The following is a 14090-nucleotide window of genomic DNA, read 5'->3' as shown; positions in this document are numbered from 1 at the left end:
TCAAGGATTTCTAATCAGTCATGCAGAGAATAAACTTGAAGTTTTTCCCTTGAGTCATTAGTATCATTTTCCTCTGCATAAAGTTTTAAGTAAGTTCTACCCTGAAGCAGATTTACAGAATCGTAAGTAATCCCCAGTGAGTCAGGCTCTTGCTTTTCTCTTGAATGTGGACAGAACCTGTGACTTGCCTCTGGCTGATAGAACAAGGCAAAATCCATAAAGCAAAAACAAAAAATTCACGTTCTTTATTGAAGGCAAAGGAGTCCAATAAGATTCCTCATCAATATGAATTGATTTTTTTTTTAAAAAAGAGGGTGTGTCTGGCCCAGTCGGGTGAGACCTTTAAAAGAACATGTGAAATTTCTTTTGAAGTCAGAAAATTGTCTTAAAATAATGTTAAGGAGCCAGGCACAGTGACTCACACCTGTAATCCTAGCTATTCAGGGGGCTGAGATCTGAGGATCAAGGTGGTCAGAGCCAGCCTGAGCACAAAAGGACCTGAGACTCTTATCTCCAATTAACCTCTAGAAAATGGGAAGTGGAGCTTGGCTCAAGGATAGGGCAGTAGCCTTGAGCTGAAGAGCTCAGGGACAGCGCCCAGGCCAAGTTCAAGCCCCACCCCACCCTCAAAAAAAAATGATGTTAAGGAATCAAGTTTTTATGGAATTTTTAAATTTTTTTTAAATTGTAATTAATAGAAAGGTTACAATTATATTCACCAGATAGAAGGTGCATTACTTTACATACATTGATACCCCTTCTCATGTTTTTGTCCCCATTTCCCTCCCCCAACCCCCTCCCCTCATCTTGTTTTTCCCCCTTCCCTTTCCTATTTCAAATAAACAAACATATTTACAATATACAAGATAACAAGGTAAGATACTTTAACAATATGAGAATAGCCAAGGGACAACAAAAGAGATGAGAAATACCATAATACATTAAGAACAACAATCACACGTTATATAGCTCTTGTTTCCATATCCTGGAGGTCCTTTCATTTAGCCGCATCCTATATGGCCTTATAGATCTAGGTTTTGAGCTATTGTAATCCTCTGCTAGGAGAGTCCAAGGTTTGTATTAATTATTACAAATGAGGGAAACCATGGAGCCTATGTTCCTTTGAGTCTGGCTTACTTCAGTTAATATGATTTTTTTCCAAGTCTTTCTATTTCCTTACAAATGGCAATGTCATTCTTTCCGATGGCACCATAGAATTCCTTTTATGAAATTTTTAAGCTAGAACGAATTTAGTTGTACCAACAACCACATAAGAAATTCCAATGCCTTGATTGCAGCCTCCTGGGATTTTCAGGAAAGGGAAATCCACAGAAATAGTGCATAGACTTCTGACCTGTGAACAATATGATTAATAGTTCAGTAATAACACATTTTACTTATACCTACTAAAATTGAGATGACCTGTTAGACAATAATAAACAGCAAAAAACACCTGGGAACAGCAGATTTTTCTCCTTTTTTAATCCTATCATTTTATTTTCTCCATCTATTCCACTCCCTCAGGTCTTTTGTCTTCAGAATGATAGATTACTATTTCTATGATATTTAGAAGAATTCTTAATTCCTTGAAAAGAGACCCCAACCATCATTCAAGTAGCTATAGCATGCTATCTCAAAGAAACGACATCCTTTTCCATGGATAAGTCCATTTTTAGAAACTCAAGGATGGGGAAATGGTGTATGTCACTTTCAAGGAAAAATACCCTAAATTGACTTTCTTGAAGAATCTAGCAATATCTAGTCTAAAAAAGGAGCAGGTGAAGGAGATATACAGAATTTCAAGATTCCATTAAGGGTAAGAAGATTTACAAATAATAATGGAGCTATACTATTATATTTCAAGCTAGCTACAAAAGCAAACCAACTAAAATATGAGTGACAGGTGTGACTCTTACTCATGTAAGAGTCTGTAAAAAAAAATCACTCTGCCTGATTGATCTTCCTGGTATAGTTTGAGTTTTCTAACAGAAGGGACTTAAAAAAGAGAGAAGGAGCCAGGTCTGGTGGCTCACGCCTGTAATCCTAACTACTCAGGAGGCTGAGATCTGAGCATCGAGGTTCAAAGCCAGCCCAGCACAAAAGGACCTGAAAATCTTATCTCTAGTTAACCTCTAGAAATTGGGAAGTGAAGCTTAACTCAAGGGTAAGGCAGTAGCCTTGAGCTGAAGAGCTCAGGGACAGCGCCCAGGCTGAGGTCAAGCCCCATGACCCACAAAAGAGAGAGAGACACACTCACAGGGGTGGGGGATTATGTGTCATTCATATAAAAAATGACCTAAGAAAGAATTGTATATACAGAGAAAATAAGAAAAGGAAGAGAGGAAAGTGATAAAAGGGTATAATGAACTGACTGATGACTTCAAGGTCAGCTGAAGAGTTGATTCTCTGAGAACAACTGGGAAGCCACCTATAATATATCCCAGAATTGTCCCAATCCAGAATGTAGGAGATATGATATTTGCCCACTTGTAATTGTTCAGGTTTTTTTATTGTCAGGATAATGTATAGAGGGGTTACAGTTACATTGGCCAGATAGTAGGTGCATTACTTCTCACACATTGATACCCCTTCTCATCGTTTTTGTCCCCATTTCCCTCTCTCCACTCCCTCCCAATCATCTTGTTTTCCCCCTTCCTTTTCCTATGTCAAATAAACAAATTAATGTATATACAATATATACAATATACCAGTTAGCAAAGTCAGCTACAGTAACAATATGAGATTAACCAAAGGGCAACAAAAGAGAAGAGAAAGAACAATCACACAAGATAAAGCTCTTGTTTCCATATCCTAGAGATCCTTTCATATAGTTTCATCCTCTATGGCCTTATGTACCTAGGTTTTGAGCTATTGTAATACTCTGCTTTGTTCAGTTTTCTTGATCATGGCTGGCCCTCTACCACTTCAGCCATGCCTCCAGTACAAACATTTTGCTATTTAATTAGAGATGGAGTCCTGAGGTATTTCTGTCCAGGCTAGTTTGTATTGTGATCCTCTGGGTCTCATCCCCATGAGTAGATAGGACCACAGGTGTACAGCCCCTGTATCAGGCACTGGTTCTTGGTGAAGGCCTAGTTCTGTTCTTTGGGCACAATTGTCTTGACTCCTAGTTTCATCCTCTAGGTTCTTGGCTTTTGCTTTATATTATCTATCTCATTCCATTAACAACATCTCATGATTACAGATGGATAGTCTGTTAGTCTCTTTAGTCACCATAGTTGAGTTTGACGGGTCAAATGTCTCTTTATTGTATACCGATATAACCGTTTTCCATCCTAATTGGATATTTTTATTTCAAATATTTGCAAAACTTCATTAGATAAAAGCAATACACATCCACATAGCTTTCTGGCATGGATGGACCACCATCTCAGATTAAGTCAGAGAGCCACCAGACAGTGCACTTAGGCATTTTCTAAGCCCTACTAGTTGGTCATGAACCTTTCAGAAATCTTCCTTTGGACCCAAACAACTCACAGGACTTACAGCCACACTAGTGAAGTATGCTTGAATTTGATTGCCACCTGGACAGTCTTTCCCTCTAAAGAGAGTGGAAGAGAAAATAAAATTTTGAAACCAATGAGACTCTGATATCTTTATAGTCCCCTGGATTGTGCTTGGAAAATAATCATTTTGATTTCCTACTCTGGGTAGCTATAAGAAAACAGGTGGCCCTTTCAGCATTCAGATAAATCTACTTCTCTCCACATTGTTTGAAGATGCTGCTGCTGCCAAGCTTTCTCTCACCAGACAACAAGCATCACCTTTTACATGGCATAAAACAACTTTTGAAATTGTGCTGAAAACTTGTCTAATTGAACATTTCACCCACAATGTTAGCACCATTTTCTTAACACACAAGGCAGATAAAATTTAGTTTTTAATGTCTTCATACTTCACAGTTCCTCATGTCTTTAGGTGGGCTCTCCTGTTCATCTTGAATTTACTCTTTGGTCTAAATGATGCCAATGCTTTTAATATAAGTTACCTTTAGTGGTAAATCAGTGTCCACTGAGTGTGAACTATTGCATTCTTCTTTTGTAATCTGTTTGATTAAAGAGAAAGAAAATGTCATTGGCTCATCCATTAAAATGGTTCAAGAACCTTCATAAGTATGTTTTTGAGGCTAATAGTAAGCATCTTGGCAATTGTATCATATACCATCAATTTAATCATGTGAGTTTATTATGGTAACAAATATTACTAAAATGTTGACATATATTTAATATGTATAATTTTATATAAAATATTTTATATAATACATAAAATGTTTAATAGTAAAATAGTCTTTAAATGTGTTTGCCAGAATTTAGAGTATATTTATATATAAGTATATATTTATTATACATGTAATATTTACATATCCATATGTATATAGGTACACATTTATATATAGCATTTATATTTATTTGTATATTTATATGAAAATGTGAACATTTCAATATGAAAAATGTAGGTTTTGAGGAGATTTTCACTTTGCCCAAATTTAATACATATTAATGTAAGCAGAGACCAGAATATAACCTTCTACCAGTGTTCAAGTAATTTTTCTCTGTTATTCAGAGGCTGTTACATAATTTGTAGCTCTAGCTATCCATGTTGAGAATTGTAATATTTTATAGTTAAATAAAGATTTCTTACAGAACTATAGGCTATTCAAATTCAACAAACCATTAAGAGCTGTTAAAAACCACTTAGAGTGTCCAAACACTTTGAAATGCAGTCTTGGCACTTTACATATTAGGATATTTCTGATGTATTAAAGCTGGAAAGACTCCACAAAGATTCCTTGAGTAATTTCATTGTGAGGAAAGTGAAATATTCCAGTATATAGGAATTCCCTACTTTTCTAACTACTTCAATATAATTTTTTTAGTTTTGAATCATTAGTCTTGCTTTAGAGTGTTAGTTATTGCTTATTTTCTTGCTAGTTGGTCCTAATTTGCAGCTGTATATTATTTCAGGGTAACAGTAATTTTCTACTGACTTGATTATTTAAAAAGTAATATTTTACAAAAGGACAGGACAATGGAATCTACCAACAGTAGAATTTCTTTAATTTTTTATTGTCAGGGTAATGTATAGAGGGGTTAAAGTTAACATTCACCAGGTAGCAGGTGCATTACTTCTCATACATTGATACCCCTTCTCACGGTTTTTATCCCTATTTCCCTTACCCCACCCCTCTCCCAATCATCTTGTTTTCCCCCCTTCGTTCTCCTATTTCAAATAAACAAATGTATACACAATATACCAGGTAACAAAGTCAGATACAGTAATATGAGATTAATCAAAGGACAAGAAAGGAGAAGAGAAATAATAGTAGTTACAAACAATCACACAAGATAAAGCTCTTGCTTTCATATGCTAGAGATCCTTTCATTTATAGACTTGAATATTTGCCACATAAATATCCAGTAAGATATACCACCTCATCTTATATTAGGGAACTGTGTTTACTGGGCAATATTTCTGATGTAGAGGTTAAATCAATGCCTTTAGTGATGATGATGATGATGATGATGATGATGATGATGATGATGATGATGATGGCAGCAGATATTGGCATCTAGGAGAAATTGGATCTGTCTTCTTCCTAAAAATTGAAGCTTATTTTTACCTGATTTAATTCCAAGCTAGTAAGTAGTTGGTTCTTTCCATGAATACAAGGACTTCATAAGAGCAATGATGACTATGAGAGTTCCTCTTTCAGGTACTCTGGTTTAGTCAGTCTGCAACAAGGTCTATAAGATCTGAAACTACTCTGTGTAACTCAATAATATAACCCATGCCAAGACTTAGAAAAACAATGGCCAGCTAGGTGCTGGTGGCTCATGCCTGTATTCCTAGCTACTTGGGACTCTGAGATCTAAGGATAGTGTTTCAAAGCCCCAGCACTAAAGTCTGTGAGATTTTTATCTCCAATTAACCACTAGAAAACTGGAAGTGGCATTGTGGCCCTAGATATCTCCAATAATAGCTTTGAACTTCTTCTCAAATTTTACTGTATTGTTTAAGATTCCCTGTAGATGTTACAATTTCTATTTTCCCCAAGGCACATTTAAACTAGATTTTTAAAAAATGCTTACATGTTAGATCAGGAAAAGTGGAATATGGACTCTGCCACAGCTATCCCAGAAGGCTAAGTTATCATTACTTAGCCACAGTAACAGTAAACTAAGATTAATATACAAGTTAACTAGAATGCTAGGTGTTTGTTCAAAATCTAACCAGTTAGGGAGTTCAGCCATTCTTCATTTCTTCAACTTACATGTCCACATTTTTCCCATTCGCGATTCCCTGAATTGCCCCATTGTCTATGTTTGGTTTCTCCTACTGCCCCCAAACAACAGAATTAAAACAGGAAAAACAGATGAAAGGACCATGACAATATGAATTTTTTAAAAACTTGGAATATTTGTTATAACAAGGCAGCAAAGACCAAACATTATAAATTAAGAATGTTTGCTCAGAAGGCTCACTGAAGCAACTTACTATGTCTTGCTAATGTTTAGGGGATGAAAAAAGCAGCTTTGACAGCGACATTAAAGATTAATAGTAGAAACAAACTTTGAAGTGGGTAGATAAAAGGTGATGACGTTGAAAAGAGATCTAAGTAAGATAAAAAGTGAACATTGCCAAAAGCAAACAAAGCAAGAGAAATGGAAGAACTTTCATAAATAAAAGCAAACAAAGCAAGAGAAATGGAAGAACTTTCATAAATACTTTCATCTGTCAAAAAATAATGATGTTTCCTACTTCTTACTTTCTTGAGAAATACGTTCATTTGCTTGTACATGTATTGACAAACAAAATTTGACTCTTTTCTCCTAACTTGATTCATTCTTGACTTCACAAGAAAGCTGCAATTTGAATGAAACAAGCTCTCTTGAGAATATTGAGTTTTTGTGGTCTAGTATTCTGATTTTTCTGACCTCATATGACCTTGAATATGTTTCTTTAAACCATTCCAGGCTTAGCTTCCTATCTGTAATATATATAAATTGCGATAGATATAATCAGTATTGATATTTTTAATCCTTCAGTGTGATTAGAAAATACATTTTAAAAGAACATCATCTATTTTTTTATTGTTGGGACAATGTATAGAAAAGTTACAGTTACATTTGTCACGTAGCAGGTGCATTACTTCCCATACACCGACACCCCTTTTCATGTGTTTGTCCCCATTTTCCCTCCTCCCTCTCCCTCCCAATCATCTTGTTTTTCCCCCTTCCCTTCCTTATTGATTTCAAATAAATAAACGTACATACAATATAGCAAGTAACAAAGTCAGATACCGTAACAACATGAGATTAACTATAAGGAGGAAAAAAGAGAAGAGAAATAACAGTACATTGAGAACAACACTCACCTATTCTTTTTATACAAAAAACAAGAGAAGAAGGTAAAGAGAAGCATAATAAGCTGGGTGCTTCCTACCTACACAGGAAGCTGAGATATAAGGATCATGGTTTGAAGCCAGCTGGGGCAACAAAGTCCCTGTGAGACTATTATCTCCAGTGAACCACTAAAAAACCAGTAGTGGAACTGTAGGTATCGCTCAGAGCAGAGCTCCCTGAATCCCCCTTTGTATCTATGTTTGGTTTCTCCCACTGCCCCAAAGAGAATTCAGTCAAAACAGGAGAAACAAATGAATGGGCCATGATAAAATGAATAAAAGGACCAGTAACTTGATAGGACTGTGTGTTGGAACAGGGCAGCAGAGACTAACCGGTGTAAATTAAGAATGTTTGCCAGCCAGCCACTGGTGGCTCACTCTTATAATCCCATCTCCTTAGGAGGCTGAGACCTGAGAATGAAAATTCAAATCCAGCCTGGGCAGGAAAGTCTCTGAGACTCTTAACCCTAGCTAACCACCAAAAAACTGGAAACAGAGGTGTGAATCAATTGGTAGAAGGAACGAAAAGCCAAGTGAGGACCCCAATATTGGCACACATGTGCACACACACACACACAGAGACTGCTCTAGATGGAAGCAAAATCAAATGGAAATGACCTTAGACCGTGATTGCACTTCTACCTAAAGAGCAAATGACTATTTAGTAGTTGGGACTGTCCAGGACTCTGGAAGTGCACTGGGATTTCCCACAAAGATCAGTAACTTTGTTTTCTGAAAGATCATCTTACTTGTGATGAATACCTGAGAAAAAATGAACTTGGGATTATTACTATGTGATAGTAATTGTCACTTGTGTTTATAAACCATATAACTAGGTCCTGGGATGGAAACTAAAAAGAAGAAAAGATACTTAAGAAATAGTGGTGGAAATTATGTTCAGGCTCACTTTACTTATCTTTCTGGTGATGGTATCTTTAATATTTAGAAAGAAAGGAAAACCATTCAAATGAGAACCAATACAATATTGAGGCTTGAATTCTGGGCCTAGGCACTGTCTCTTAGATTTTTTACTCAAGGGTAGCACTCTACCACTTGAGCCACAGCTCTACTCATGGCTTTTGGCTGGTTAATTGGCAATAAAAGTCACACAAACTTTTCCTTTCCTGAGCTGGCTTCAAATTATGATCTTCAGTTTTCTTCCTCCTGGGAGGAGTGAGGATTACAGGTATGAGCCACCATTTCCCAGCTCAAATATAGTTTTTATTCAGTTCTTGGATAGCAGAGAAAATAACCATGATTTCCTGATTTTGGCTAAGACTTGGGGCCGGCAGGGCCATGTGTTAGGCTCACAGTGTAATAGACTGAAGGCCATTAGGATCAGAAAGCTTCAAGTCAGCTAAATAGAAAAGGAGCATCCTCTCTGACTGATTTGAGAACCATGTCTGCCTTTCTCTAGTTGGTCCTGAATTGGCAATAACAGAAAAATATGAAGAGCCAGTGCTAAATCCTTAACTATTCTGGGTGAATTACTACAGGTAATTGGTTGGTTTATGTCTGACTGTATAGGAGAAATTAGGGTCTGAATTCTGTTGTATGTGGTCTAGTCATTATTGTCTGTTTATTCATTCTTCGAGGCTAACATGTTCTTTTTGTGTGAGAGGATACTGAAATTGGAAAAGGTTGAAAAAATTCCTCTGTTGTGTTATTGGAGGTAGCCATAGATATTACTAGCCAGTAAGAGAAAGGTAGTCATATCTAAAAAGGAGACGCAAGAAGGCCAGTTCTACTTCTATTAAGAATGTCGGAGAGGTTGCCTTGAGATGTGGAAAAGCACTTAGAGAAATTGTCTTCCTCAGTCCTGTCTAGATACAAAATAAGATAGATGCTCTCCCCTTTCCTGCCTAATCAACTGTCTACATTTATCTTCACCAGGAGCTGAGATCCCTAAAGGGTCTTAAACTTTATGTCTACCTCCCAAACCAATTGCAGGACTCCTAGTTTTAACCTAGGAAATACTAGTGCTGTGGTTTCCTTCTCAGAAGTATGAGAAGCAAAACAATCAACTCAAGGATAAAGGATGTTGCAAACACAATCATATTACATAAGAGCTGTGTAATGAACAGTTGAATGTTAATTTATCCTGCTATGTTTTATCACACTTATTTCTTTTGAAGTGTTTGAGCTCAGTTCTATCTCCTTTCATTTTACTTATATCCATAGTGGTCTTTATTTTTTTCTACTTGTTAGCAACAAGATTCAGTGAACCTTCACAATGAACCTTGTTGTCAAGACATCTTTTGTCACAGCTTTGACTTTCTTGAATTAAAACATCTCTCCATCAGATTCTGGCTTCTTTCAAGTCTCTTTCCTCCATCATCTATTGAAAAAATAATTTTTAGTTACTACTGTAATAATCACTATATTTGATTTTAAGTCATATTTTGTGGATGTATTGTAACTTCTAATTAATGAGCTCATAATTGGTGGAGGTTTATTATTTTAAGTGTTAATTTTGGTAAATACAAACCTCCTTCTTGTTAATATTTCTAAATTTCTATCACCATGCAGTACCTTCATTTTTCCAATCATAAGCCTACATATTTAGAAGATTTTTAGGATATATTAGTAAAGTGTTACCTAGAAAAAAATTATATTAGTTGACTTTAGAAATATAGAAATGATGTGGGCAAAATGGAACACTGATATACTGTTGGGAGTGTAAACTAGTTCACCACTTTAGAAAACAGTATAATGGTTCCTCGAAAGACTGCACATAGAGCTCCCTCATGACCCAGCAATCCTACTCCTGAGCATTTACCCAAATGTCCATAAACAAGGACATACTAAAGCTACTAGTACAATAATGTTCATTGCAGCATTATTCACCATAGCTAAGATATGGAACCAACCCAGATGCCCCCAGTAGATGAATGGATCAAGATGTGGTATTTATACACAATGGAATTCTGTGCTGCCATCAAAAAGAATGACATGGCCCCATTCATAAGGAAATAGATTTGGAAAAAAATCATATTAAATGAAATAAGTGAGACCCAAAGAAACAGGCTCTATGGTTTCCCTCATTTGCAATAAGTAGTACATATCTAAGATTTTCCTAGGAGAGGACCACACTAGATAATAGCTATGTGAACATAGCCATATAGGATGAGGATAAGTGAAATGAACTCCAGGATATGGAAACAATAGTTTGATTTTTTTATTTGTTGCACTCAACCTACCGTGTGAGGTTATTCTCCCCCCCCCCCCATTTCTCTTTGTTTTTGTTTGGTTGGTTTGGTTTCTCTCCTTATGGTTTATCTCATATTATCAGTGTATCTGACTTTGGTACCTGGTATATTATATATACATTTTTCTGTTTATTTGAAATAGGGAAGGAAAGGAGAAATACAAGATGATTGGGAGGAGGTGGGGGGAAAAAAAACATTGGAAGATGGCCAGGAGTTTGGCCTAGTGGTAGAGTGTTTGCCTAGCATGCACAAAGGTCCAGGTTCAATTCTTTGGTACCACATACATAGAAAAAAAAGCCAGACAGCAGCATAGAATTCCATTGTGTATAAGTACCACATCGTGTTGATCCACTCATCAACTGAGGGACATCTAGGAAATGGAAAGACTTAGAAAAGATCATATTAAATGAAGTAAGCCAGTCTCAAAGGAACTTAGGCTCAATGGTTTCCCTCATTTGTCATAATCAGTAGAAACCTTGGGCTCTCCTAGCAGAGATTTGCAATAGAGCAAAACCTTGATACATAAGGCCATATAGTAGGACGCTAAATGAAAGGATCTCTAGGATATAGAAACATAAGCCATATAATGAATGATTGTTGTTCTTAAGGTACTATGTTAGCTCTCATCTCTTTTGCTGTCCCTTGGTTATCTCATATTGGTATAGTATCTCACTTTGTTACCTGATATATTGGATATATTTGTATTTGGTTATCTGAAATTGGATAGGGAAGGGGGGAAGACAAAATGAGGGGTGGGGTGGGGGGGAGGGAAATGGGGACCAAGACATGTGAAAGGGTATCAATATATGGGAATTAATGCACCATCTATCTGGCAAATATCATGTAACCCTTCTATTAATTACAATAAAAAATATATGAAAAAAAAGCCAGAAGTGGTGCTGAGGCTTAAGTGGTAGGGACAAAGACAATGCTCAAGCCCTGAGCTCAAGCCCAGGACTGGAAAAAAAAAAAACATTAAAAAGGGTATCAATGTACAAGAAGTAATGTACCCATTACTTGATGAGAATATAACTGTAACCCTTCTTTACATCACCTCGACAATAAAATGCAAGTACAAAATAATACAGAAGGGTATCTCATTATTACACCTCCACACATATTTACAGTATATTCATTAATCTCACCCCATCACTCTCCTTTCTTCCCTCCTAGAAAAATTTAGTCCATAAGAAACTAAGAAAATACACCTAATTATATCCTATATTTTAAGCATGCAGTATATTAAAGTACTGAAAATCTGATTTGTGTTACTATAGTGTATTATATATAAAATTAATAATTAAACATCTAGTTCGGTTTGTTCTGATGCAGTATAGAGAATTCCATGCAAAAAAAAAAAGCCTGCAGCATCAATAATACTCTGGTGTCATAAACAGAGTGATAGAATTCCAATATGTACTAATATACTAAATAAGGGACTTTGGATTTAACGCATCCATTAATTCCTCTCTTCCTTTCCCTATCACATTTTTCAGAATGATGATAAGGCATATCATTTATAGTAATATCCTTCCACTTAATCACACCAAGTGAAATATGTGAGACAAGTCGTTAGCCATGTACACATCACAGTGATTAATGGTAATATCTTAATAGAGCCCACTGTGTCTTTTCAAACTAATTTACAGCCTTCACAGCTCACCAGGCTGTCCAGATTTCTAAATACTGCACACACAGAAAAAAATTTCTATCGAGCTTAATAGAATGTCAATAATGACTTTCTTGTGAAAATAATGAAGTCCAACTCACACAATAAACATAAATCTTGATTTCAAAAATCTTGCATAAAAGCCATCTGCCTTGGCCAAACACAGTAGCTCACACTTGTAATCCTAGCTACTGAGGATCATGGTTCAAAACCAGCCTGGGAACTAAAGTCTATGAGAGTCTAATCTCCAACTGACCACTAGAAAACTGGAAGTGGTGCTGTGGCTCAAGAGGTAGGGTGCTAGCCTTGAGCTGAAGAGCTCAGGGACAATGCCTAAGCCCAGAGTTCAAGCTCCACGACTGACAAAAAAAAAAAATCATCCTCCTTTTCCTTCTATGAATACATCTTGATCTTTCTCAAGAATTGAAGGACATCTGCCAAGGCATCGCAAATGATTCTCAGTGATCTGATGCACCGTGTTCTTAGGACCCTTTGATTGCTTGCAACAGTTTATCCTGCCAGTTTGAACCAATTTATGCTATCCACTAATTTACTGACCGTTGTAATTTAGCTTGGAATGTTTTAACATCTGTTGCATGTTGAACACAAAATAACTCCATCGGTCAGGCACAGTGGCTCACATCTGTAATCCTAGCTACTCAGGAGGCTGAGATCTGAGGATCAAGGTTCAAAGCCAGCCCAGGCACAAAAGGACCTGAGACTCTTACCTCTAGTTAACCTCTAGAAAACAGGAAGTGGGGCTTGGCTCAAGGGTAGAGCTCTAGCCTTGAGAAAGTCCAAGGACAGGGCTCATGCCCTGAGCTGAAGCCCAGGACTAGCAAAAAAGAAAAAAAAAAGTATGTACATGCTTGATATACTATATACAAAAGTAATTTATATTCATGCTGGAAAGAATTGTATATATTGTGTACCCAATTTATATGTAAGACATTAAAGATTATTATTTTATCTTGTTAACCTCAAAATAGGTTTGGCTTATTCCAGGCCACATTCATCTTTCTAAGAGGGAGAGGGAATTTAAACTGGAATAAATTGAATATTTACAACATTCCAGTTCACCACATAAACTTGTGGGCAGGATGGTGGACTTGCAGGCAGTTCATACAGCAGGTGTATAATATAGAATTTTACAATGATACTTTTTATAAGCAGACAGCTGTTAAGTTCTACACCATTGTGACTTGGAGCAAAATATTTAGGGTATGATACTCACACCTGGAAACACATGTACCTTTATAGCTCTGCAGATGAAAAAGAAAAAAAAAAAACAAGATAAGGGGGGACTTTTCCACAGTAATTCCAAAGATTGTCAATTTTAGTTCAGAAGGAGAAGAAATTTTCATTCCAGAACCAAATAAAGAATGATGGAAGTTAAGCCACAAGCAAAAGAATGATTAGAAATTCAAGACTGGCCAGAGTTTGCCCTGCGGGATACCATTCATTGAAGAAAGGAAATCTGCATTTAGTAGCTTTCTATCTGCCATTTAAGAGTTCTTACCACAGTTGTTTTTCTCTGATCCTCCTACTTGACAATGACAAATAACTAAGTCATCCTATGTAACCTTTTTCTTTTGCATGTGATCATCCTCATGAGCAGAGGAAGAAACAGGATATCACTCGGGAAGATCAGGGACCAACCACCAAGAATTTGGATTTTTGGCCACAACTGATAACACTGATGGTCACTATCATTGATGAAGATAAAACTGCCTATACACCTGTCTTGAATCAGTAAGTTTACTCTTTTTCTGAAAATTTTTTGGAAAAT

At 36.5% G+C, this 14090-nt stretch overlaps 1 protein-coding gene across 1 annotated transcript in view; it reads left to right on the top strand.

Moving 5' to 3' along the window:
- Positions 1 to 14090, top strand: part of Unc13c (unc-13 homolog C) — a 269849-nt gene that overhangs the window by 150979 nt on the left and 104780 nt on the right. The window contains exon 16 of the mRNA XM_090358380.1: positions 13920 to 14053. Within this exon, the coding sequence (XP_090214506.1) occupies positions 13920 to 14053 (134 nt within the window). The remainder of the gene's footprint in view (positions 1 to 13919; positions 14054 to 14090) is intronic.

Source organism: Megascapheus bottae, chromosome 25 (genome assembly GCF_031878675.1).
Source record: "Megascapheus bottae isolate mThoBot1 chromosome 25, mThoBot2.hap1, whole genome shotgun sequence".
In the NCBI taxonomy this organism is placed as follows: domain Eukaryota; kingdom Metazoa; phylum Chordata; class Mammalia; order Rodentia; family Geomyidae; genus Megascapheus; species Megascapheus bottae.
The sequence above is the reverse complement of the archived record's forward strand: the minus strand, read 5'-3'. Positions and strand labels throughout refer to the sequence as shown.